General features: G+C 49.9%; 1 protein-coding gene across 2 annotated transcripts; it reads left to right on the plus strand.

Annotated features, from left to right (window-relative positions):
• The first annotated feature begins 5,875 nt into the window (after positions 1-5,875).
• TAFAZZIN (tafazzin, phospholipid-lysophospholipid transacylase) lies at positions 5,876-26,147 on the plus strand. 2 transcript variants are annotated; one of them, XM_060252494.1, is made up of 11 exons: positions 5,876-6,063; positions 11,513-11,890; positions 15,137-15,265; positions 16,619-16,664; positions 20,363-20,448; positions 20,687-20,767; positions 20,910-20,951; positions 21,036-21,098; positions 23,747-23,799; positions 24,661-24,738; positions 25,539-26,147. In XM_060252494.1, the coding sequence occupies exons 2-11, from the start codon at positions 11,782-11,784 to the stop codon at positions 25,638-25,640; spliced, it is 789 nt and encodes a 262-aa protein (XP_060108477.1). In that variant the 5' UTR covers positions 5,876-6,063; positions 11,513-11,781; the 3' UTR covers positions 25,641-26,147. The 2 variants fall into 2 exon arrangements, with proteins under 2 accessions (XP_060108477.1, XP_060108476.1); XM_060252493.1 differs by lacking the exon at positions 5,876-6,063 and having other exon boundaries at positions 11,690-11,890; positions 24,661-24,747; positions 25,539-25,691.
• The last annotated feature ends 629 nt before the right edge of the window (positions 26,148-26,776 follow it).

A 26,776-nucleotide genomic window follows, 5' to 3' on the forward strand; every position in this document is an offset into this window, starting at 1 on the left:
CTTCAACTCAATTTGCATCCTTATGTGATTCTTTTGAAGTTATCTCTAACCCTGCCTTTTGAAGTCTGTCTATAAGAGATTATTCAGTACTATGTATGCCATTACTTCTAAGGAATCCGTCCTTGGAGCAAGTCATGGGAGTTTTCAATAAAACAAATCTTTGATTAAAGAACAAAAGCTTGATTATTGTGAAATATCGATGCTTGACAGATATAAACTTTACAAAGGACACAACACAAAGATTAAAAAAAAACCCTTAAAAATAAAACATGCTTAAAACACTTGGTCTTTTTTTATCTTCTTCTTTCCTTTTTCCACACAAAGCGCTGATCTCTCATCATCACATGGATTCGGGGATGGACCGGTCCATCAATTCACCTGGAAATGTCCCAGTGGGCTGCAGCCCCGGAGAGCCACTGGCAGCCAGGCAGCAGCATTGTAACCAGGCAGCAGCAATGCAGCCAGGTAGCAATGCAGGTGCTGTATGGGTCATGCCTGGCCGGTGGCAGTGGCGAAAAGTGTGGGCTTGCACTAGTTGGTCTTAAAGGCACTTTCTTTTTATCTCTCCCATGAGATCCAGGGAACTGAACATAAGAACATAAGAGAAGCCATGTTGGATCAGGCAAAGGAAGGGTAGGGCAAAGGAAGCTCTGTTTTTTTCCTTCCTCAGGGGACCAGAAGGGAGAGGAGCCTCAGCCCATAGAAGGGAGAGAGGCTTGGCTCAGTAGCTCTGGTGTACGATTGAAAGAGCCTGGCAGGGCAAGCTCTCCCTCCCCCTCCTTCCTCCCTAAGGGTGGAGCCTCAGCCAATGGAGAAAATAAAGACTTTGTTCTGTAGCTCCTGTGTGATTGAGCAAGCCCTGCAAAGCAAGCTGTTATGCAGAAGGAAGCAGATGACAGCTAGTTGCTCAGGAGCCTGATAGGAGCCCTCGGGGGCCTTTTTCAGCCCCCAGGCCACATGTTTGACACCCCTGATCTAGACAGCAGTCTCCCCTGCTCTTTCTTTGGCTCAGGCCTTCAGGGTTGCTAAAAAGCTCTGCTGGATCAGTTGCAAGAGTGGGAGATTTCCAGGCCCCACCTGGAGGATTAGCCAGAAGAAAGTTACAGAAGTGGGTAAAGACAAGCATATGAACATATGAAGCTGCCTTCTACTGAATCAGACCGTGGGTCTATCAAAGTCAGCATTGCCTACTCAGACTGGCAGCGGCTCTCCAGGGTCTCAAGCTGAGGTTTTTCACACCTACTTGCCTGGACCCTTTTTTAGTTGGAGATGCCGGGAATTGAACCTGGGACCTTCTGCTTACCGAGCAGAGTCTCTGCCACTGTGCCACCGTCCCTCCCCAAACAACATCTGTGACCAAATAACTAGGAAGCAACACTTACAACAGCAACATGTAACTTCATTAAACTCTGAAAAACATATTTAATAGCAAAGTTCACACAAATGGCTTTTCTATAATGTTTGACATCAGTCCAAGGTTTTGAAGAAGTCTGTTTTCTGTGCTCTCAGTTCTTACAATGCTTACAGGCAGAGTGCTTGAAGAAGAAGAAATAATTGGATTTATATCCTGCCCTTTGCTCTGAATCTCAGAGTGGCTTAGAATCTCCTTTCCCTTCCTCCCCCACAACAGACACCCTGTGAGGTGGATGGGCCTGAGAGAGCTCTGACAGAAGCTGCCCTTTCAAGGACAACTCTGTGATAGCTATGACTGACCCAAGGCCATTCCAGCAGCTGCAAGTGGAGGAGTGGGAAATCAAACCTGGTTCTCCCAGTTAAGAGATCGTACACTTCACCACTACATCAAACTGAACCGTCCTAATAGTCAATAAAGTTTATTCCCATCTTGAGATGTAGTAGAATTCTTGGTAACTTGCTTCTCAACAATAAGGCATGGACCTGGAGCATTAAGCCTTTGATGGTATTGTCAACTAAATGGCTGTTTCCAGGTCTTTATCAAAGAGGCATCACCAAAGGTCCTTCCCAGGGCTTTTTTTTTGTAGAAAAAGCCCAGCACAAACTCATTTGCATATTAGGCCACAGCCCTGATGTCACCATTGTTTTGCACAGGCCTTTTTTTTTGCAGAAAGAGACCAGCGGGAACTCATTTGCATATTAGGCAACACCCCCTGACATCGCCATTGTTTCGCGCAGGCTTTTTTGCAGAAAAAGCCTAGCAAGAACTCATTTGCATATTAGGCCACACCCCCGCCGTCGAGCCAGCCGGAACAGCGTTCCTGTGTGTTCCTGCTTAAAAGAAAGAAGGGGGGGGGGGGAGAGAAAAGCCTGATCTTTTTCATTCCAAAAAGACAGACACATCTCAAGGACTTCAGTGGAGAAAGAACAGAACACGACAAAACACTTTACCGCTTTTGAGTATCTTTACCTGAAAGGCAGCGTTCAGAACCTGTATCGCATTATATTCGATACTGCTAGTTCTGCATTTTGCAATCCGGTTTTGCTGCACGTCTTATATTGTCCTAATTTGCATGGCTTTCATGATATCATCCACCTTGATTCTCAGGAGGACGACAAATGAAGCAACGCAAATGAATAAATGCTGACTTCGGTTGCTGCTATCCTGAATGGGTTCAGGTAGGTTGCATGTGTACAGGTGGGGAGAGCCTGTGGCTCTTTGGTAATGCATCTGCCTGGCATTTAGAAGATCCCAGGTTCAAGCCCCTCCAGTTAAAAACAAAAACAAAAGATCAACTACTAGGTGATACGAAAGACCTCAGCCTGAGAAGCTGGAGAGCCTCTATCAGTCTGAGTAGAAAATGCTGACCTTGGTGGACGAAGGGTCTGATTCAGTGGAAGGCAGTTTCGTGTGGGCTAAACTTAAGCTTACATGGTCAGCTCTCTGAGGCCATTTCAGGTTTCACATGAAGCTGCCTTCTACTGAATCACATCAAGGTCAGTATTGTCTACTCAGACTAGCAGCTGCTCTCCAGGCGGAAGAGGCCTTTCATATCACCTCCTGCCTGGTTCTTTTCTGAGATGCCGGGGATTGAACCTGGGACTTTCTGCATGCCAAGCAGAGGTTCTACCACTGAGCCAGGTTCTCAGGTCAAAGTCTCCAGTTAAAAGGACCAGGCAGGAGGTGATGAGAAAGACCTTGACTTGAGACCCTGGCTCAGTGGCAGAGCCTCTGCTTGGCATGCAGAAGGTCCCAGGTTTAATCCTCGGCATCTCCAGTTAAAAGGACCAGGCAGGAGGTGACAAGAAAGACCTTGACCTGAGACCCTGGCTCAGTGGCAGAGCCTCTGCTTGGCATACAGAAGGTCCCAGGTTCAATCCTTGGCATCTCCAGTTAAAAGGACCAGGCAGGAGGTGATGGGAAAGACCTTGACCTGAGATCCTGACTCAGTTGCAGAGCCTCTGCTTGGCATGCAGAAGGTCCTAGGTTCAATCCTCGGCATCTCCAGTTAAAAGGACCAGGCAGGAGGTGATGGGAAAGACCTTGACCCGAGACCCTGGCTCAATGGCAGAGCCTTTGCTTGGCGTGCAGCAGGTCCCAGGTTCAATCCCCAGCATCTCGTGTTAAAAGGATCAAGTAGCAAGTGATGTGAGACAGACTGATGATCTAAGATCCTGGAGAGCTGCTCAGAGACAATATACTGACCTTGCAGATGATCCGAAGAACCTCCATCTAAGATCTTGGAGACCTGCTCTGACAGTATTCTGAGAGTATAAGTCAGCTTCCTGTGCCCATAAGTGAAATCAAGCGAATGGCACGTGGAGGTGTGATCCAAAGTGGCGAAACCACTTGAAATTATATACCTATATGAAAACATGACACAAAATGTGGAATGCCCTCCACGCACAATTGAAAACACCCACATCAACAGCATAGAAAGTCGATGGCAAACATCATGCCACTTTGTGTTGATGAACGAGCATGCTTTCAATGACTCGTGGTAGGAGGGGGTGACTCACACGCTTATCTATTGGGAAAGGAGCCAGTTGTAAGTCAGCCGGTAACACCCATTCCTTTGGACAAATGTAATGTACAAACCAGGTGGTCACAGAAATTATAAGCGTAAATTCCCAGCTTTGAAAATGTTTTCTCCCAAGCGGGGATATTATTGTAGACTAATTCGGATGTGTAGCAATAGCATGCTGGCACACGGAAACTTACACCCAGAATTAAACTTTGCTGGTCTTAAATGTGCTACTGGATTCCAACCACGTAGTCGTTCAAGTTCTGATAAGTCCAGTATGTCTTGTACACAGCAGTCTTGAAACACAGCAAGTGCTGTGTTTCAAGGCTGTTGTGTTGCTGGGTTTCAAGACTGTTGTGTTGCTGGGTTTCAAGACCGCTGTGTACAAGACAGGGCTTTTTTTTAGCAGGAATGCACAGGAACGCAGTTCCGGCTGGCATGGTGTCAGGGGGTGTGGTCTAATATGTAAATAAGTCCCTCCTCGCTTTTTCTACCCAAAATCCCTGCACAAAACAATGGTGATGTCAGGCGTGTGTGGCCTAATATGCAAATGAGTTCCTACTGGGCCTTTTCTACAAAAAGCCCTGGTACAAGACATATTGGACTTATCAGAACTTATCAGGAGTTGCAGGACTGAGGATTCCTCTGAAGCTGAAGGACTTTTGGATATATACATTAAGACTGTGCCTTTAAATGATTTCATTTATGTCCTGGTGCACAATATGGGTATTCTGTACATCAGGTTAAAAAACTGAGTATTTTTTGGTACATGAGAGGGTCTATAAGTATTAATAATTTCTATTCTTTTAAAGTATTTTTTCTTCTGAGGCTGGTTGTCACAGAACCTTTGGATTTTCTCCAGTCACCACCTGGGAATTGGCAACCCAACAAACCTCCGCTAAACAAACTTGTCAGAACTGGAAAGAGCCCTAACAATACTAAAAACTCGGCGGGGGTGGGTGGGACGTTTCTTATTTATTAAATTGGATTTTTAATATTGGCCGTACTCGGTCTTCCAGCGTCCATCTTCTCCTGCCTTCCTCACTATGTAGATAGATCCAAGCGGGTAGCCGTGTAGATCTGAAGCAGTTGAACAAAGCAAGAGTCAAGTCGCACCTTTAAGACCAACCAATTTTTATTTAGAACATGTTTCTCTTTTAGAATTGTGTATCAGTATACTTATTTGTATTGGCATACTCAAAACAGGGATATTGGCTGTATATCTTTACCCATTTTCACTATATTTTATTGTATTCCTTTTTCCTATGGCAAACTAGAATTATGTTTACATGTTAAAAAGTAAATTAGGCGGACTAGAACATCACTACCCAATGTATTTCTCTTTTAGCTGTATTGACACACTCAAACAGGGGCTTTGGTTGCTTATCCCATTACATATACTGAACCCATCTCCCATTGTCATTGACAGACAATCTCACATTTTGACATACTACTGTTTTGTTGCTTTCGCATGCTCATGTTACTCAGATCAAAGGTTTGCTCAGTTTGTTAATTTTACTGCATACTGCTGTTTTGTTGCTTTCGCATGATCATGCTACTCAGATCAAAGGTTTGCGCAATTTGTTAATTTTACTATTTCTGTCATTGTACCATTTCTAAACCACTGCCTACCAGATGATTTTACTTCACTGTCATTGGTTCTTAAATCTGTACCGTGTTGCATTCTGGGCGACTGCCTACCATGCCTATGTCTGGCTCTGCTCAGCCATGTATGGCTTTGCTCACTGTGCTGGATTCCTCGTCTGATGAAGTGTGCTTAAGAGCACGAAAGTGCACAAATTAGTTGGTCTTAAAGGTGACACTGGACTCCTGCTTTGTTCAACTCCCACTCTATGGTCTGGCAGCCGCTCTTCTCTTGCCGTTGCTCCATTTCAGGCAGGGTTGCCGTAAAGCGCGCCACTCCGGAAAACCCTTTTACGACACTGACGAGCAACAAGGCTGCAGGGTGCTTTACGGCCGACTCTAATCTAGCGTCATAGGGAATCTAAGGGTGCAAAAACTGGGGCTGTTTCTAGGGGGGCGGCTATGGGGGTCTCCTAAGGGAACTGAGCATAGAGAAGCCAGGCAGGCATTGAAGGAAGAGGAGGAAGACAAAGGAGGAGAGGTGAGTGGGGTTCTGGAAGTCTGCAATTGAGGGGGTCTCATTGTGGGGAGGGTTAAAGTTGGTAGCAGAACAATGAAGAGAAGACAGCTCAGATTTGCAAGGGGTTTTGCTTTGTTTGTGTGATATGCACGTTCAAGAGGTGCCAACTCTGGGTTGGAAAATAGTAAAGAGCCCAGTAGCACCTTTGAGGCTAACACATTTTATTGTAGCATAAGCTTTCGAGATACGCAGCTCTCTTGGTCAGATGTATGCAGGGTAGCCTCTGTGCATCTGACGAAGAGAACTGTGTTTCTCGAAAGCTTACGCTACGATCAGTGTTCCCTTTAAGCTGAGTGAGTGTGAGCTAGCTCACCGTTCTTTAGCCTCCAGCTCCCACATTTTTGTCTTAGCTCAGGGAACATGGCCCCAGAGCAGACTAATGTTTGCGGTAGCTCACAACTTTAATGCCAGTCGCTCACAAAGTAGAATTTTTGCTCACAAGACTCCACAGCTTAGAGGGAGGATTGGCTATGATACAATTTGTTCGCCTTCAAGGTGCTACTGGACTCTTTACTATTTTGCAGCAACAGACTGACATGGCTAACTCCTCTGGAACTCTTGGTTGGGAAATTCCTGGAGATTTAGGGAAGGTGAGAGGGTCTAGGTTAGGGGAAAGATGGACCTCAGCAGGGAACAATGCCATCGAGTCCACCCTCCAAAGCAACCATCCCCCCCCAGGGAACCAATGTTTGTAGCTTGGACATCAGTTGTAATTCTGGAAGATCTCCCTGCTGCACCTGGAGGTTGGCAACTATATCATCAAAGGAGGTATCGTTGGTGGGGGTCGCCCGATTGCATTTCTGCCCCATACCTTGTTCTGATGCACACACACGCATACACCCATCCCCACCCCGTGCTCTCAAGAAGCGCTATGGCAACATTTTTGGGCAAGGTGAGCGGAGGCTGGTTTATCTCCAGGGAAGCAGGTAGGAGAGATCTTGCGGGAAGTTACATTATTGACTTGAATGTTTGGTTGCTTCTCCTGCTTTGTTCTCCGCAGCAGCCAATGGGGATAAATAAAATTTAAAGCTTTGGTACTCACTCAGCGCTTTGAGGTGCCACCTGCAGGGGGTTCTTCTGAGTATCGTCCCTCAGCGTTGCACCTGCCCTGTGTTTCAGGAAAGCGGGCATTACATTTGCCCAGAGGGGCTTGCTGTTGGCAGGTGGTTTGTACTTCGAAACTGCCACTGCTGGAGGATGGGTGAATCTGGGCACTTCCCTCAGGTGCAGGCTTCATGCCAGGAAGTCGAGCGCCTTTGTCCTCTCCTACACCCCCTCCCTTCACTGCACCCTCGGTGTTTTCATCCCAGCCCCTTTATAACATAAGGAAGCGTTTTTTTTAAAAAAAAACATTCAGCCTAATAAAAAAGCTCTGGAGAACTTGAAAACTTGCCTGCTGTTTTGAAGTGTTAAGCATGACTCGCAAGCCCTTTTCCTCAGACGTGCTAAACTAAACTAATAAAAGTAAAGGTAGTCCCCTGTGCAAGCACCAGTCGTTTCCGACTCTGGGGTGACGTTGTGACGTTTTCATGGCAGACGTTTTATGGGGTGGTTTCGCCATTGCCTTCCCCAGTCATCTACACTTTCCCCCCAGCAAGCTGGGTCCTCATTTTACTGACCGTGGAAGGATGGAAGGCTGAGTCAACCTTGAGCTGGCTACCTGAACCCAGCTTCTGCAGGGATCGAACTCAGGTCGTGAGCAGAGAGCTTAGGACAGCAGTTCTGCAGCGTTACCACTCTGCGCCACGGGGCACAGTTAAATAATAACCACACATAAATATAATGTGTGTGTTTATAATTTTCATGTGATAAACACAGAAATCCGAAGTAAAAGCATTGTAAGTAGTTGTGTGCCAATATGCAAACCCAGGGGGTTTTTTGAGCAGGAGTGCACACAAATGCAGTTCTGGCTGGCTTGGCACCAGGGTGTGTGGCCTAATATGCAAAGGAGTTCCTGCTGGGCGTTTTCTACAAACAAAGCCCTATATGAAACAATGGTGACATCGGGGTGTGGCCTAATATGCAAAGGAGTTCCTGCTGGGCTTTTTCTACCCCTAAAAAGACCTGTACAAAACTCAAAAACACATTTTAAGGTTACATAGGAAAGTTATGGAAATTCAGTACGATGAACTTCCAGGTGTTCCTGGTTTTGAAAGGAAATCCTCCATTTGTTTTAAACCTTTCCATTAATTGGAGATGATATAAGTGGGTCATATTTTGCCACATAAATCTAGACTAAGACGTCATCAAAAGTGTTTGCTGTTGTAGCAACGAGAAGAGAGATAACCGTGATCCATCTGAGCGGATAATCTTTTCTCAGACCAGTTGTCTTCGATGCATAAGATAGTCAGTTCTTTCTGGCTTGTTTTTCTACTGGGTCCTCTCTTCCCATTTGGTGCTTGCCGTTTCAGTATAAGGTAGCTTCATGGGAGGTTCAAATCAAAGAGCTGGGAGGGACCTCCAGGGTCATCTGGTCCAGGAGTGGCCAAATTGAGGCACATGTGGCTCTTCCACACATATTGGGCGGCTCTTGGAGTCCCCACCCCCACCTCGTTGGCCGAATTGGAGAAGACATTTCTCTCTTTAAATCCCTTCTCCAAGTCAGCCAGCAGACTGGAGAATGCATTTAAAGTTAAAATTATTTTCTTTCCACCTTTCCCTCCCTCATCTATTTTCCTCCCTTCCTCCCTCCCTCCCTCCCTCCCTCCCTCCCTTCCTTCCTTCCTTCCTTCCTTCCTTCCTTCCTTCCTTCCTTCCTTCCTTCCTTCCTTCCTTCCTTCCTCTTCCGCCCTTTCTCCCTCCTTCCCTCTCCTGAGGCCTTCCCCTGATGTTTCCTCCCGGCTCTGGGATTCAGAGGATTAGTACCTCTGGATATGGAGGTTCCTCTCTGCCACCATGGCTCGGAGCTATTGACAGACATCCTCCATGGATCTGTCTAATCCCCGTTTAAAGCTGCTTATTCCTGTGGCCATCACTGCATCCTCTGGCAGCGAATTCCACCTTTTAATCCCTCTGTGGGTCGAGTGGTGTTTCTTTTTGTTTGCCCTGAACCCCCTGCCCCTCAGCTTCCAGTTTGGTGTAGTGGTTAAGTGTGCAGACTCTTATCTGGGAGAACCGGGTTTGATTCCCCACTCCTCCACTTGCACCTGCTAGAATGGCCTTGGGTCAGCCATAGCTCTGGCAGAGGTTGTCCTTGAAAGGGCAGCTGCTGTGAGAGTTCTCTCAGCCCCACCCACCTCACAGGGTGTTTGTTGTGGGGGAGGAAGGTAAAGGAGATTGTGAGCCGCTCTGAGACTCTTCGGAGTGGAGGGCGGGATATAAATCCAATATCATCATCTTCTTCTTCTTCTTCTTCTTCTTCTTCTTCTTCTTCTTCTTCTTCTTCTTCTTCTTCTTCTTCTTCTTCTTCTTCTTCTTCTTCTTCTTCTTCATTGGATGTCCTGGAGTTCTTGTATTTTGGGAGGAGAAAATTTTCTCTTTATCACCTCTCTTCACCTCATGCGTAATTGTATGAGCCTCTCTCAAGTCCCCCCACCCTTAGTTGTCTCCAGGGGTCGTTTTGTAGGACAATAGGTGGTGGAGCTCATTAGCACGACTTATTAACATATGTCACCCCGGCCCACCAAAAGCAACCTGATGCAAGAAAGGAGAGCCCCAGGTGAGTGAGACCTGCTTGGGCTGGCTAGAGATCCAGCTAACCCAAGCAGGCCTCGCTCGCTTGGGGCTCTCCTGAGCCACACACACACACACCCAGTCAAAAGGCCAACAAGCCACCCGCTGCCCAAAATCACCTAAGAAGTGGAGAAAGGGTGGTGCAGGCTTCTCCAGGGGTTCATGAGGGCTGCTGGGGGTGTGGCAAAGCCCCTGGGGGCTGACTGGCTGCCCGCTCTCCTAATCCAGGGATTGTTATGCAGCTGCACCTGCTATTCAGTGGACAAGGTAGGTGGGGGAAGGATGTCAGAAAGCCCCTGAGAGCTCCTGCTGAATTCAAGGCCTGGTGGTCTCTTTTCTAAGCTGAAAAGTCCCAGACTGGTAAGCTTTCTGCCACAGGGTAGCTTCTTTTAATCTGGAGATGCCAGGGATTGAACCCGGGACCTTCTGCATGCCAAGCAGATGCTTCGTCGCTGAGCCACAGGCCCTCCCTGAAGCTAGAATCATCAGGACGTCTGGGAAAGATAAATACGTTCTCTCCTGAAGCCAGGGAGTGAAAGAGGCTCAGCGCCACGTGGATGAATGTAGAGAGGGGATTCCCACTTGCCGGAGCTAACTGCCCCGAGCACTCCAAATGATGGTAGGAGGAGAATCGGAGACTCCGGAGAAGATTATGATGGGAAACCTGTGCTTTTCTCCTGCCTCAGTTGAATCATAGAATCATCGAGTTGGAAGGGACCTCCAAGGTCATCTAGTCCAACCCCCTCCCACTGCTCCCTCCGCAGACCCAAGAATAAAGAGCATCACTGCCACAAACATAAGAACTAGGGTTTCCAATCCCCAGGTGGGGACTGGGGATTCCCTGGTTTGGAGGCTCTCCCCCCACTTCAAGGTCATCAAAAAGTGGTGGTGGGGGTAGAATGTCTTCTGGGCACTCCATTATACTCTATGGGGACCGATTCCTATAGGGTATAATAATGGAATTGATCTGTGGGTATCTGGGGCTCTGGGAGAGCTAAATTTTGAGGTAGAGGCACCAAATTTGCAGCATAGCACCCAATGCCTCTCCTCGAAACACCCTCCAAGTTTCAAAATGTTTGGACCAGGGGGTCCAATTCTATAAGCTCCAAAAGAAGGTGCCCCCATCCTTCATTGTTTCCAATAGAGGGGAGGCCTTTAAATGTGTGAAGTCCCTCTAATGTGATGGCCGGAACTCCCTTCGGAGTTCAATCATGTTTGTCACAACCTTGCTCCTGGCTCCACCCCCAATATCTCCTGGCCCCACCCCCTAAGTCCCCAGCTATTTCTTGAATTGGACTCGGCAACCCTAACTGAGGTTGTGCAAAAGGAGATAGATGCTAAAAGGCGCTTTGCCCGCTGAGCTCGACCTGCCCCCTCAGACTTGTGAAAGTCGCTTTCTCAGGGCTTTGCCTCAGCTTGCTCCCCTGATTGGTCCACCACTCTTTCCCAAAGTGGAGTGGGTGGATCAAGGCAACTGAAGTGTATTGGTCATAGTATTCCCCCCCTCACAACCCCGGAATTTCGACTGTGGTTTCTTCACTGCCTGCACCATTGGCCAATCGTCTGCGTGTGTCAGGTGCGTCTTTGCAATATGATTTTTTTTCTCTCTCTCTCTTTCAGCTGTCCTGCGGCGCCGAGTTCTTATTTAATTTTACCGCGTGCTGATGAGAGATTTTGATACAGGGCGCCCCGGCAATCCGGGGCCTTCTAAATTACTGAACTTTTTTTCTGTTTGTAGGTCAAAGTCGCCCCGGGAAGCAGAGGCAGGGTGCCCCGCCTCATGCGTGGTGGCAATCCTTGGGCGGAGGCCAGCTAGCAGGGCGTGGTGCCAGCCGCAAGTCAGAGCAGAACTTCCGAGGCAGGAGAAGAGCCGGCGCAAGAGGAGGCTGAGAGCCGGGTGCTCCAAGAGACCTGATAGATGCGGAAGGCTGTAGCCGCTCGGAGGTTTTCTTTCGGGCGGGAGCAACTGGCACCGTTCGCTTCCAGAGGACAGACGGGAATGGGAAGATGCCCCTGGAGGTGAAGTGGCCCTTTCCGCGGGCCCCGAGTCTGCCCTGGAACTTGGCTAGCAGGGTGGTCATGGGCTTGGTGGGTTCCTACAGCTGCTTCTGGACCAGTGAGTACTTCTCGTCTCCGCTGCGTGTATGAATGGTGCTCCGGGTTTTCTGAGTTGATGGGGGATGGAGACGCAAGGAAGGACCACAGGGCTGCTTGGGCTACTGTTTTCACTCACTGTGGATAGAAGGCAGGATGGGGCAAGAGACTCCAGGCTTTCTGGAGGGATCTTGCTTTCATTTCCTCTGTGCCTTACCCTGGGAGTGGATTATACGGGGAGAGGCTGTGGCTCAGAGGAAGAGCTTTTGCCTGGCATGCAGAAGGTCCTAGGTTCAATCCCTGGCATCTCCATTTAAAAGGACCAGGCAGAAGGTGATGGGAAGGACCTTGACCTGATGCCCTGACTCAGTGGCATGCAGAAGGTCCCAGGTTCAATCCCCAGCCTCTCCAGTTAAAAGGACCAGGCAGAAGGTGATGGGAAAGACCTTGTCCTGAGACCCTGACTCAGTGACAGAGCCTCTGCTTAGCAGGCAGAAGGTCCCAGGTTCAATCCCTGGCATCTCCAACTAAAAGGACCAGGCAGGAGATGATGGGAAATACCTTGACCTGAGACCCTGACTCAGTGACAGAGCCTCTGCTTGGCAGGCAGAAGGTCCCAGGTTCAATCCCCGGCATCTCCAGCTAAAAGGACCAGGCAGGAGGTGATGGGAAATACCTTAACGTGAGACCCCGACTCAGTGACAGAGCCTCTGCTTGGCAGGCAGAAGGTCCCAGGTTCAATCCCCGGCATCTCCAGTTAAAAGGACCAGGCAGGTGGTGATGGGAAAGACCTTGACCTGAGACCCTGGCTCAGTGGCAGAGCCTCTGCTTGGCAGGCAGAAGGTCCCAGGTTCAATCCCCGGCATCTCCAGTTAAGAGGACCAGGCAGAAGGTGATGGGAAAGACATTGATCTGAGACCCTGGCTCAGTGACAGAGCCTCTGCTTGGCAGGCAGAAGGTCCCAGGTTCAATCCCCGGCATCTCCAGTTAAAAGGACCAGGCAGGTGGTGATGGGAAAGACCTTGACCTGAGACCCTGGCTCAGTGGCAGAGCCTCTGCTTGGCAGGCAGAAGGTCCCAGGTTCAATCCCCGGCATCTCCAGTTAAGAGGACCAGGCAGAAGGTGATGGGAAAGACATTGATCTGAGACCCTGGCTCAGTGACAGAGCCTCTGCTTGGCAGGCAGAAGGTCCCAGGTTCAATCCCCGGCATCTCCAGTTAAGAGGACCAGGCAGAAGGTGATGGGAAAGACATTGATCTGAGACCCTGGCTCAGTGACAGAGCCTCTGCTTGGCAGGCAGAAGGTCCCAGGTTCAATCCCCGGCATCTCCAGTTAAAAGGACCAGGGAAAGACCTTGACCTGGGACCCTGAAGAGCCATTGCCAGTCTGAATGGACCACTCTGATCTTGATCCACCAAGACTCTGATTCAGTATAGCGCCGTTTTCATGGGTTCTCTCCTCTTGCTCAGCTCCTAGGGCCAGTACCAGGTGAACAAAGTGAGTGGGTAATGGGTTAGTGGGAAAGGGCTGGAATGTATACCAGGTGGGGGAGGGGCATCCACCTCCCACGTTAATGTGCCCTACCCGACGTGGATGAGTGTCTCCCCGATCAGCCTTGTTGTGTGATTGGCACGAAGGTCCTGGAGCCTTTCTGCTGGTCCCCAGGGGCTTGGAGGCTGAGCTGTGAGGCAAGATTGCTTCACGTGGGTCGCCATTGGGGTCTCCGGCAGAAGATCCGAGATCCGAGGCAGGGAGAGCCGTAGAAACCAGCAGCTGGATTTGCAGGGTATAAATCTTTTGGGCTTGACAAGGGGAGCTTTGCCTCTCAAAAGCTTAGACCCTGGAAATCTTGCTGGCCTTTCGAGCGCTATGAGTAAGGATGTGTCCCACGCTTGAATCTGATGCCTTGGCTGATAGGCAGGGGCAGCGCTGTTTTTGTAGCAGGAGCTCCTTTGTATATTAGGCCACGCCCCCTGATGTAGCCAATCCTCCCGGAGCTTACAGGGCTCTTAGTGCAGGGCCTACTGTAAACTCTTGAAGGATTGGCTACATCAGGGGAGAGTGGCCTGATATGCAAAGGAGTTCCTGCTGCAAAAAAAGCCCTAGGCAGGGGTTCCCCAACGTGGCCCCCATGGACACCTGGGTGCCCACTGAGAGTTTATTTTTTAAGAAAGTGGGCAGGGCTCGGTGAGGCTCCCGCCCAGCAGAACGTCTGATTGGCCACTGGAGATTTGATTGGCTGAGCAGATGAAAACAACGTTGTGTTGGTGGCAGCAGCCACCTTCCTGTTGGTTTTATCCTCTTGCTTGCTTCGTGTTCATAATGTGTTTTTAAAAAATGACTCCTCCTGTCCCCTGCACTTGGGTTTCCTCTGTGTGCGTGCGTGCCTGTGTGACTCCACCTCTTGTGGCAGCCATTTTGTGGTTCTGCCCACCATCCTGTGTCTTAAGCCCAAAAGTACCCACCAGGGCTTTTTTTGTAGCAGGAGCTCCTTTACATTTTAGGCCACACCCTCCTGAGGTAGCCAATCCTCCAAGAGTTTACCGTAGGCCCTGTCAGAAGAGCCCTGTAAGCTCCAGGGGGATTGGCTACATATGTGGCCTAATATGGAAAGGAGTTCCTGCTACCAAAAAAAAGGCCCTGGTGCCCACAGACTGAAAAACATCAGGGACCCCTGTCATGAGGCAAGGTTCACTCTCTGTCTCTCTCTCTGTCTCTCTTTCCATCTGTCTCTGCCTCTCTCTGACTTTCTCTCTCTCTGACTTTCTCTCTCCGTCTCTCTCTCCGTCTGTCTGTCTCTGTCTCTCCCTCTGTCTCTCTCTCCGTCTGTCTCTGTCTCTGTCTGTCTGTCTCTCTCTGTCTCTCTCTCCGTCAGTCTCTATCTTTCTCTGTCTGTCTCTCTCTCTCCGTCTGTCTCTTTCTGTCTCTCTCTCTCTCTCCATCTGTCTCTCTCTCTCTGTCTCTCTTTATGTCTGTCTGTCTCTCTCTCTGTCTTTCTCTCTCTGTCTCTGTCTCTCTCTCACTCAGCCCCTATCTGTGATGCAGTGATAATTGTACTGCCCTGCCTTACATAGGTGTTTTGAGGCAGGCAACAAAAATAATGGCTGCTTTGAACACTCAAGTAGTTCATGATGATTCCAATTATGACTGATGGGCCGGCAAAATGCCAGGATAGGGTGGTCAGATCCCGCCCAAGAATTCCAGGTTTTTTGCATCTCCGTCTTGTCTCGCTGTTGACCAGCCTCCCTTCTTGCCGTCTTCCCTTCAGGGTACATGAACCAGCTGAACGTCCACAACGAAGAAGTCCTCTACGAGCTCATTGAGAAGCGCCAGCCGGGGACCCCCCTCCTCACGGTCTGCAACCACCAGTCCTGCATGGATGACCCCCACCTGTGGGGTACGGCGCCGGGTGGGAAGGGCTGCCACCTGGTGGCTAGGGCAGATATTGCACCTGGCCATTCTTCCGGAGGCTGATTGCCTGCCGGAGGGGATTTCTCGGGCTGTTGTGAGGAGCCAGCTGTGATGTGGTGGTTAAGTGTGGTGGACTCTAATCTGGAGACATGAGTGTGATTCCAGACTCCCCCACGTGAAGCCAGCTGGATGACCGTTGGGACCATCCCTGTTCTCTCAAGAGCAGATCTCAAAAGATCTCTCTCAGCCCCGCCTGCCTCACAGGGTGTCTGTTGTAGGGGAGAACATAAGAACAGAACATAAGAGAAGCCATGTTGGATCAGGCCAGTGGCCCATCCAGTCTGACACTCTGGGTCACACAATGGCCAAAAAACCCAAGTGCCATCAGGACGTCCATCAGTGGGGCCAGGACCCGAGAAGCCCTCCCACTGTCCCCCCCCCCCCCCCGCAAGCACCAAGAATACAGAGCATCACTTGCCCCAGACATAAGAGAAGCCATGTTGAATCAGGCCAGTGGCCCATCCAGTCCAACACTCTATGTCACACAGTGGCCAAAAACCCCAAGTGCCATCAGGAGGTCCATCAGTGGGGCCAGGACACTAGAAGCCCTCCCACTGTGCCTCCCCAAGCACCAAGAATACAGAGCATCACTGCCCCAAACATAAGAACATAAAAGAAGCCATGTTGGATCAGGGCAGTGGCTCATCCAGTCCAACGCTCTGTGTCACACAATGGCCAAAAAACCCAGTTGCCATCAGGAGGTCCGTCAGTGGGGCCAGGGCGCTAGAAGTCCTCCCACTGTCCCCCCCTTCCCCCAAGCACCAAGAATACAAAGCATCACTTGCCCCAGACATAAGAACATAAGAGAAGCCATGCTGAATCAGGCCAGTGGCCCATCCAGTCCAACACTCTGTGTCACACAGTGGCCCAAAAAGCCAGGTGCCATCAGGAGGTCCATCAGTGGGGCCAGGACACTAGAAGCCCTCCCATTGTCCCCCCCCCTCAAGCACTAAGAATAGAGAGCATCACTGCCCCAGAGTTCCATCAATATGCTGTGGGTAATAGCCGCTGATGGACCTCTGCTCCATAGGTTGATCCACCACCTCCTGTGGCAGCGAATCAGAGAGAGGAAGCGGAGGGGATTGCAAGGTGCTCTGAGACTCCTTCAGGTAGTGCAAGGCAGGGTATAAAACCAGCTCTTCTTCTTCTTCCCTATTAGAGGCTTGAGAAAGGCAGGGAAAAGCAAGCCCTGAGCCCAATCTGAACACGCTGTGTTTTCCCGGGGCAGGTCTGCTGGATCACCTGCTTCATGCTTTCATGTGTTTGTGTTTCCCTGCAGGTATTCTGAAATTACGGCACGTCTGGAATTTGAGGAAGATGCGGTGGTAAGAGAGGGAACAGTGGCTGGGGCGGCCATTTCCCCACTTTGAAGGTCACCCAGCGGGGAAGGTGGGAGGGTTTGCTGGCAGTGTCTCAATGCAAGAGCCGGTTTGGTACAGTGGTGAAGTGTGCAGACTCTTTATCTGGGAGAACCGGGTTTGATTCCCCACTCTTCCACTTGCAGCTGCTGGAATGGCCTTAGGTCAACCATAGCTCTTGCAGAGCTGTCCTTGAAAGGGCAGCTTCTGAGAGAGCTCTCTCAGCCCCTCCTACCTCACAGGGTTTGATTCCCCACTCTTCCGCTTGCAGCTGCTGGAATGGCCTTTTCAGTCATAGCTCTGGCAGAGGTTGTCCTTGAAAGGGCAGCTTTCTGGGAGAGCTCTCTCAGCCCCACCCACCTCACAGGGTTTGATTCCCCACTCCTCCACTGGCAGCTGCTGGAATGGCCTTGGGCCAGCCATGGCTCTCGCAGAGCTGTTTTTGAAAGGGCAGCTTCTGGGAGAGCTCTCTCAGCCCCCCCCCCACCTCACAGGGTGTCTGTTGTGGGGCGGGAGGGAGGTGAAGGAGATTGTGAGCCGCTGAGACTCTGAGATTCAGAGAAAAGGGCAGGGTATAAATCTACGGCCTGCCTTCCTTCCTGCCTGCCAGCTAACCAGCCAGCCAGTTTGGTGTAGTGGTGAAGTGCATGATCTCTTATCTGGGAGAACTGGGTTTGATTCCCCACTCTCCACTCGCAGCTGCTGGAATGGCCTTGGGTCTGCCAAGGCTCTAACAGAGCTGTCCTTGAAAGGACAGCTTCTGGGAGAGCTCTCTCAGCCCCACCCACCTCACAGGGTGTCTGTTGTGGAGGTGGGGGAAGGTAAAGGAGATTATGAACCACTCTGAGATTCAGAGTGGAGGGCAGGATATAAATCCGGTGTCTCCTTGATCTAATTCCCTGTGCATCTAGAAGTGACATCAATGTGATGCCGGGGATATTCAGGCATTTGGACAAAATTCTGTGGTTAAACTATAGAATTTTGCCCAAATTCCAGAGCGTCCCCAGCATTTCACTGATGTCTCCAAAAGTGTCATCATTGGACATCACCAGCAAGGCCCCTCCCTCCCTGTAATTCCCCCTGCCAGTCACCAGGCTGTGAGAGGATCACCATCTTCAAGTACTTGAAGGTCTGTCATATAGACTGGATGGTGCGGGATTGTTTTCTGTGGCCCTGGAAGGTAGGACCAGAACCAGTGGGTTGAAATTAAATCAGAAGAGTTTCTAGCTTAACATTAGGAAGAACTTCCTGACCGTTAGAGCGATTCCTCAGTGGAATAGGCTCCCTTGGGAGGCTCTCCTTCCTTGGAGGTTTTGAAACAGAGGATAGATGGCCATCTGACAGCAATGAGGATCCTGTGAATTTAGGGAGAGGTGTTTGTGAGATTCCTGCATTGTGAAGGGGGTTGGACTAGATGACCCTAGAGGTCCCTTCCAACTCTATGATTCTATGAAATCAAATCAGAAGAGTTTCCAGCTCAACATGAGGAAGAACTTCCTGACTGTTAGAGCGGTTCCTCAGTGGAACAGGCTTTCTCGGGAGGTGGTGGGCTCTCCTTCCTTGGAGGTTTTTCAACAGAGGCTAGATGGCCATCTGACAGCAATGAGGATCCTGTGAATTTATGGGGGAGGTGTTTGTGAGATTCCTGCATTGTGCAGGGGGTTGGACTAGATGATCCTGGAGGTCCCTTCCAACTCTATGATTCTATGAAATCAAATCAGAAGAGTTTCCGGCTCAGCATGAGGAAGAACTTCCTGACCGTTAGAGCGGTTCCTCAGTGGAACAGGCTTCCTCGGGAGGTGGTGGGCACTCCTTCCTTGGAGGTTTTTCAACAGAGGCTAGATGGCCATCTGACAGCAATGAGGATCCTGTGAATTTGGGGGGGAGGTCTTCGTGAGTTTCCTGCATTGTGCAGGGGGTTGGACTAGATGACCCTAGAGGTCCCTTCCAACTGTATGATTCTATGATTTATTGTGACCCTCCCATGGGTTTTTCAAAGCAAGAGACGTTCAGAGGTGGTTTGCCATTTCCTGCCTCTGCGTAGCAACCCCGGATGGACTTGCTTACTCGTTTTGCATCCAAGTACTAACCAGGGCCAATTCTGCTTAGCATCTGAGATCTGAGTCGATCAGGCCATCCAAGTCAAGGCAGAGATAAACAGAGGTGGTTTGCCCTTGCCTGCCTCTGCGAGGCAACCCTGGAGTTTTTTTGGTGCTCTCCCATCGAAGTGCTAACCAGGGCTGACTCTTTAGGGTTTGTAGAATCTTTCGGGATCAAGTGCCGTGTTCTACTGGAGAAACTTTCTCCAGTAGAACACGGCACTTGATCCCGAAAGATTCTACAAACCCTAATGATGTTACCAGCCGTGAAAACCTGAAATCTTTGAGGGCTGACTCTGCTTAGCTTCTAAGATCTGACAACATGAGGTTGTCCTGGGCTATCCAGGTCAGGGCGCCCAGCAGCCCTTCTGCTGGCTAATGCCTCTTGCGATCTTCGGTCCCTGAGGGACCATCTCTCCCATTCTCTTTGGGCTCCCCACATGTTCCAGAGAGCAGAACTGAAATCTGAAAGCTTGGAATATTCAAGTCGGTCTGAAACATGTTGTGATGTGGTTCTACAGGACTGTCTCTCCCTGTATGAGCCCCGTAGGTCTTTATGATCGGTAACCCAACAACTTCTGGTGATACCCAGGCCCAGAGATGTCCATCTGGACATGGAAGGAGCTCCCCTTGGAGATCCGGGCCCTGCGGGATCTGCTCCAGTTCCGCAGGGCCTGTAAAACAGAGCTCTTTCGCCAGGCTTTCAGCTGAGGCAGTAAGCGTCACTCATTACCGGCCTCCCCACTTCGTTCCCTCCCAGTGCTATAAGACCTGCTGGGCCTGGACAACAGGCCGTGTCTGCGAGGCAGAATTTGCCGTTTTAGTACCTTTTTTTTTTTAATAATAATTTTATTGTTATATATTCCAACACCACTCCACCTGCGTGAGAATCCCAGGCCATAGATACATAATAATATTCCATATATGTATAACCATTGACGTTCCATCCAAGTACAATTCCACCACTCTATTTAAACTTCTTAACCATTCGTTTTCTTATTTAACCAACCAATCATCTTAAATTGTTTAAACTTTTCCAAATACCTCGCCATCTTGCTAAACCAGCCCTCCTCCTGTTCCCTAACCCTTTAATCCATTCATTCTTCGTATCTTCATCGTTAAATACTCCAAAATTATTATATTATTCATTCTGTCCCTCCAATGATTAATTGTCAATTCCTCCGCTTCTTTCCAATTCCTTGCTATCACTTGTCTTGCTGCTATTAACATCAAATTAATCCATTTACTGTCCTCTTTTGATCTTGACCCTACACCATCCAAATTAATAAAAGCCATTGCTTTAGATATACTTATTGTTCTTCCCATAACCTTTGTCATCTCCATGCCAACCTGAACCCAGAACTTTTTCAAGGACAATCCTGCCGTTTTAGTACCTATTGTTGCTCTGTAATTTTAGATTTCTATATATTTTAAATTGTTTTTTTTTTACTGTTGATTGTTTTCATGACATAACATGCCCTGTGCCTGTTCTACGGGAAGGGCGGGCTAAAAATCGAATTAAATAAATATAAATAAATAAATAAAACCCTCTCTTTTCTCTCTCAGGACCCCAACGGCAGCCGACATCTGCTTCACCCAGGAGCTGCATTCCCGTTTATTCAGCCTCGGGCAGTGTGTTCCTGTCTGTCGGGGTACGTTTCTTCTTTGACGCGATTGGGAAAGCCAGCAGGGCTACAAAATAAGGCAGCTTCTTCCCCATGCCAGAGCTGCCGTATTCAGGAAGGGTGTTCAAAGAGCCAAGTTAAAGGGCGGTAATGAGGGATGGAATTCTAGGACTGTGAGACGAATGGAAAGAACTCTGGAGCTGGGTGGCAGAGACCCGAGCCAGTTTGGCGTAGTGGTTAAGGGCGAGGGCTCTTCTTTCTGCAGGAGACGGTGTCTACCAGAAAGGCATGGACTACATACTCGAGAAACTCAATCACGGAGACTGGGTTCACGTGTTTCCTGAAGGTAGTTATGCTTGGGAGCAGGGGGTGTCAGCACACCGGGTGGTGTGACGGGGCAAGGGCCCCGCCGTTTTCCAGGGACGGCCTTTGGCATCAGCAGTCAGCTTGACCAGTGTCCCTCACCAGCTTCCATCTTCCACTTCCAGGCAAGGTGAACATGACCCAGGAATTCATGCGCTTCAAATGGGGTAGGTACCTTTGGAGGACGGAAAAGAGCACTTCCGGAACGATCCGTCCTCTCCAATCCCTTTCCCCCCCGTTTCTTCTTTCAGGCATCGGGCGTCTCCTGGCCGAATGCCGCCTGCACCCCATCATCCTGCCGCTTTGGCATGTAGGTGAGACCCGAATCGGGGAAGAGGAACAAAATCGGGGAAGGGGGTAGCTAGCAAGGAAAGAAGCAGTTGAAGTAAATTAGGAACGCCAGGTGGGCCCCGCAGCTTTAGTTCCGTCAATACTCATGCAGGAGGGGGGCACATGCGGCTAAGGCTTTTCACCAGGGCTTCTTTGGTAGAAAAGAAGGTACTCATTTGCATATTAGGCCACACCCCCTGACACCACCATTGTTCCCCACGAGCTTTTTTTTGTAGAAAAAGCCCAGTGGGGACTCATTTGCATATTAGGCCACACCCCCTGACACCACCATTGTTGCCCGCGGGCTTTTTTGTAGAAAAAGCCCAGCAGGTACTCATTTGCATATTAGGCCACACCCCCTGACACCGCCATTGTTTCCCATGGGGCTTTTTAAAAAGAGAGAAGCCCAGCAGGTACTCATTTGCATATTAGGCCACACCCCCTGACACCACCATTGTTTCCCACAGGGCTTTTTCTGTAGAAAAAGCCCAGCAGGTACTCATTTGCATATTAGGCCACACCTCCGACACCACCATTGTTTCCCAGGGGGCTTTTTTTTTTGTAGAAAAAGCCCAGTGGGGACTCATTTGCATGTTAGGCCACAGCCGCTGACACCAAGCCAGCCGGAACTGTTCCTGTGCGTTCCTGCTCAAAAAAAAGCCCTGCTTTTCACCGTTTGTAACACTGCCGTAGCGTCGGCAGCAAAAACTGCAGCCTGAGGGAAGATCAGAGAGGTTGGCGGCATTTGATGAATGTCCCACCATGATGTTGCTTGTCAGAACTAATGTGGTGTCATCGCTAAGAGTCGGTCTTTTTTTGTAGCAGGAACTCCTTTGCATATTAGCCTACACCCCCTGATGTAGCCAATCCTCCTGGAGCTTACAGTAGGCCCTGTATTAAGAACCCTGGGAGCTCCAGGAGGGTTGGCTACATCAGGGGTGTGTGGCCTAATAGGCAAAGGGGTTCCTGCTACAAAAAAAAAGGCCCTGGTTAAGAGTGTTGGTCTGACACAGCGGTCCCCAGCAGGGTGGCCGCTGACACCTTTGCTGGTGCCTCTTAAGCGCGTTTAAAAGTAGGTGAGGCTTTTGGCCTTCCTTACTCTCTCCGCATCGTTAGGAGTCGGGCACTGAGGGAAAAAGCGTTCACCCACAACTGAGTCTACTCGAAGGAAGCCGATTTACAGGGCTACTGAAAGACCGTGTGGGGAAATATGTATGTTGAAAGCTCAGTGTTCCTTAGTTTTGTTTTGTTCAAGTTTCGTTTAAGCTTGCACCAAAACGTATTTATACACGTTTCCGTGTAAATTTCGTTGCTTCTGGTGGTTTTTCGGTTATTTCCATTGATTACACCAGTTCCAGTTGTTTTGATCACCCCCTGGAGAAAATGGATGCTTTGATGGGTGGACTCTAGGGCATTGGACCCTGCTGAGGCTACCCCCCAAATCCTGCCTTCTCCAGTCCCCCCCCCCCCACCTCCAGGCAATGTTCCCTCTAAGCTGCAGAGTCTTGTGAGCAAAAATTCTACTTTGCGAGTTACCGACATTAAAGTTGTGGGCTACTGGTATTAAAATTGTGAGCTACTGGTATTAAAGTTGTGAGGTACTGTAAAGTTGTGAGCTACTGACATTAAAGTTGTGAGCTACTGACATTAAAGTTGTGAGCTACTGCATAAGTTATTGTGCTCTGGGGCCATTTTTCCTGAGCTAAGACAAAAATGTGTGAGCTGAAGGCTAAAAATCTGTGAGCTAGCTCACGCTAACTCAGCTTAGAGGGAACACTGCCTCCAGGTATTTCCCAACCCAGACCTGGCAACCCGAACAGGAGCTTGAGTCCTTTGAAAGCTCTGGCTAGGAAAGTGTTCCTCTATAACAGGGGTGGCCAATGGTAGCTCTCCAGATGTTTTTTGCCTACAATCAAAAAACATTTGGAGAGCTACCGTTGGCCACCCCTGCTCTATAACAGAGGTGGCAAAAATTGCTTCACTTAAGAGCCACATAGTATAATTTAATTTAATTTTTAGATTTATACACCCCGCCCTATCCCACAAGCGGGCTCCGGACAGCTCACAACAATAAAACAACAACGAACAACAATACAATAAAAACAGCTAATGCAAAACAGGAGCAGCACATAAATGTCAGACATTTGAGAAATGAAAGACATGAACATCAGATGAGCGAGGCAAATAGATGGGGAGGGAGAGAGGGAAAGAAAGGAACTTCAACTTTCAATGCATTCGCCGAGCCACCAGCCGGTTCGGCTTGGAGGAGCAATTTAAAGAGACAAATATCTTTTCGAAGCTGGCCGACGGGGCAGTGGGGGCTTCAAGAGCCACACAATACGTGTGAAAGAGCCACATGTGGCACCTGAGCTGCAGCTTGACTACCTCTGCTCTATAAGGTGCCACAAAACTCCTAGGAGCATCAGCGTCTTCTTGTCACCTTACTCACCCCATCAAGAGTGTGGGCACCCTTGGTGTCTCTTCCAGCCCTTTCCCAAATCCCCCCTCTCCCGGACCAACACGTCAGGAGACTCACAGGAATCTTGTCTCGTGACAGATCTGGCCTTCGGGGTTGGCATGTACACTTGCGCCAGCATCAGCGCTGACTGACGCTTTCTCCCCATTTCCCTAGGACTGAATGACGTCCTCCCCAACGCACCGCCTTATGTGCCTCGCACCGGGCAGGTAAGAGTCCAAGCACAGCCTGAAGCTGTGCTAAGTGGTGTTAATTAGACGAATTCGTACCAACTGCTGAACCATGGCCTCTGGCTGTACTGTTGTCGGAGTTATGATCCTCTGTTGTAATCTGTTAAGAGCCCCGTGGCGCAGAGTGGTAAAGCTGCAGTACTGCAGTCCTAAGCTCTGCTCACGACCTGAGTTCGATCCCGGCGGAAGCTGGGTTCAGCTAGCCGGCTCAAGGTTGATTCAGCCTTCCATCCTTCCGAGGTCGGTCAAATGAGGACCCAGCTTGCTGGGGGGAAAGTGTAGATGACTGGGGAAGGCAATGGCAAACCACCCCGTAAAAAATCTGCCGTGAAAGCGATGTCACCCCAGAGTCCAAAAAGACTGGTGCTTGCACAGGGGACTACCTTTACCTTTTACCCTTTTTTAAAATTGTAATCGGTATGTATTATGTTTATGAGATTTTAAATTTGTTGTGTTTAATTTGATATGTTTAATTCAGGGGTGGCCAATGGTAGCTCTCCAGATGTTTTTTTGCCTACAACTTCCATCGGCCCCAGCCAGCATGGCCAGCATGGCTGGGGCTGATGGGCGTTGTAGGCAAAAAACGTCTGGAGAGCTACCGTTGGCCACCCCTGGTTTAATTGATTGTTATTGCAGTGTTTTAACGTTGTAAGCCTCCCTGAGCCCGCTTTGCGGGATAGGGCGGGGTATAAATCGCAAATTATATCAAAGACGGAGGTGGCATTGGCTTTCACGGTGGGGGGTTAGGACGGCGCCCGAGCACAAGGGATCTGGAAGATTCGATGAAGACGAACGAACTTCCCCCACCTCCGATTCGTTGTCGTTTCTTTTTTGTTCCAGAAAATCACTGTGCTCATTGGGAAGCCGTTCAGCGTCCGGCCCTTACTGGAGCGACTGCGGGCAGAGAACAAGTCGACTGTGAGTACGGTGGGAAAATGAAGGAGGCTGCAGGCAGTTTTTAATCCCTGCCGAGTTCAAGGCATTACACTGTGCCCAGTTTGTCTGAGACCCTGGAGAGCTGCTGCCAGTCTGAGTACACCACGGGTGGCCAAACTGTGGCTCGGGAACCGCATGTGGCTCTTTTGCACATATTGGGTGGTTCTTGAAGCCCCCCTACCCCATTGGCTGGCTTGGAGAATGCATTTAAAGTTACAGTTGCTTTCTTTCCACCTCTCCCTCCCCCATGTCTGTTTGCTTTCCTTCCTTCCTTCCTTCCTTCCTTCCTTCCTTCCTTCCTTCCTTCCTTCCTTCCTTCCTTCCTTCCTTCCTTCCTTCCTTCCTTCCTTCCTTCCTTCCTTCCTTCCTTCCTTCCTTCCTTCCTTCCTTCCTTCCCAAACATCTGACATTCACGTCTTACGGCTCTCGAACATCTGACATTTATTCTGTGCGGTTCTTACGTTAAGCAAGTTTGGCCACCCCTGGAGTGGACAGTGCTGACTTCGATGGGCCAGTGCTCTGATTCAATAGAAGCCACCTTCCTGAATGGTAGCGTTAAAAATACAATCCACCTCAAGCTCCGTAAGGAAGAAAGGCACCTAGAATAAGTGTGAATAAGTAAACATGCCTCTGGGGCTGGGACAGTTGGCTGCTGTGAACTGGAGGCGGAGGAGAATTTCTGGAGCCCAAAACCTCTTGGGGCACAGAGCACCATGATGGAGAGCTGGCAGGTTTGGCATGTGTCCCGGTGCTCCATCGACCGCCGCTCCTTCTCTTTGCAGGTGGAAATGCGCAAAATGTTGACGGATTTCATCCAGGAGGAGATCCAGACACTGAAAGAGCAGGCCGAGCAGCTGCATCAGACCTTCAAGCTCCAGAGCTAGCGACGGGGTCAGGACGAGCACGGATCGCATGCTCTCCAGACACGGCGGCTGGCGGTCCATGCTTGGGACACTCCTCCTCTTAGGAGCGGGAACTTCCTGGTTTGCCACCCAGGCCGGGCCTTCAGCGGACTGGCATTGCATGCAAGGGGCCGGACGGCGGCTCCCTTGGCACCTTCCGGAACTTTCCCCCTCATAATCTCTCTTCGTGCCTCTTCTGGGGGGGGGGAACTCAGAACTGTTACTGTGTGTGCCATTCCCGGTTGCCAAAATCAGCGGTGCTGCAGGGGTTAGTGGAGCATGTACACCAGCAAGAGTTTTGTGGCAGAAGGGCGGGGGTAAACTCAGGTTTTCCTTCTCTCCTTGCTGTGATCTCCCCTTCCCTGGCTTCCGTTGTTCAGTGGGTGCTGGGAAGCTAGATGGGCTCAAGGTAGCCTCTCTTTTCCTAGAGAAGGCAGGCACAGAGGCGGTTTTTATACTCGACCTTTTTCCAGTAAACAATTCCAAATCCGCCCTGTTGCAGCCTCCACTGGTTTGTGTGGGAATGGGCTAGAAGTAGGGCGGGAGGTGTCTGTCCACAGGGGCCTCGGTCTTATGAGCAGAGGGGCAAAGGGAGGGACGGAGCTGTCCTCTTTTTAGTGAAACACCTCTGCTTCCAAGTCCAGGAGAAAAGTCCCACCTACGCCCACAGTGGAGACCGATTGCTCTCAAATTGGCCAGGCCCTTTTCTTCACCCGTGACCCCGCTGCAGGTTTGCCACACTGTGGAGCAAGAAAAGCGCCCATTGTCCATATACAAGGTTGCCTTTAACACTGTGGCGGAACAACCCTCGTCTGACCTGCAAGCCACGTTCCGCCACGCTCTTCGAAGGTCTCTGGGCGCCAGTGAGAGTCCAAGGCCTACACGTGCCGCCCACCTGCCTTTCCCGAAACCCCGAGGGGCTTATCTCGCCCCATCTCGGTTCAACCGCTGCCACCACCTGGCCTTTGCAGGAATTGCCGGCTGGGAGGACCAGGGCTTCTAGCTTCCCTTCGCCGTGCACCTGTGTCTCCCACTGCCCGGCTGTGGTACAGAGAACCACTACCCACATTAAAAGTTACCGAGAGCGATTATTCAAAAGAAAATGTCCATGTGCATCT

This window comes from Heteronotia binoei, chromosome 13 (assembly GCF_032191835.1).
Source record: "Heteronotia binoei isolate CCM8104 ecotype False Entrance Well chromosome 13, APGP_CSIRO_Hbin_v1, whole genome shotgun sequence".
Taxonomy (NCBI): domain Eukaryota; kingdom Metazoa; phylum Chordata; class Lepidosauria; order Squamata; family Gekkonidae; genus Heteronotia; species Heteronotia binoei.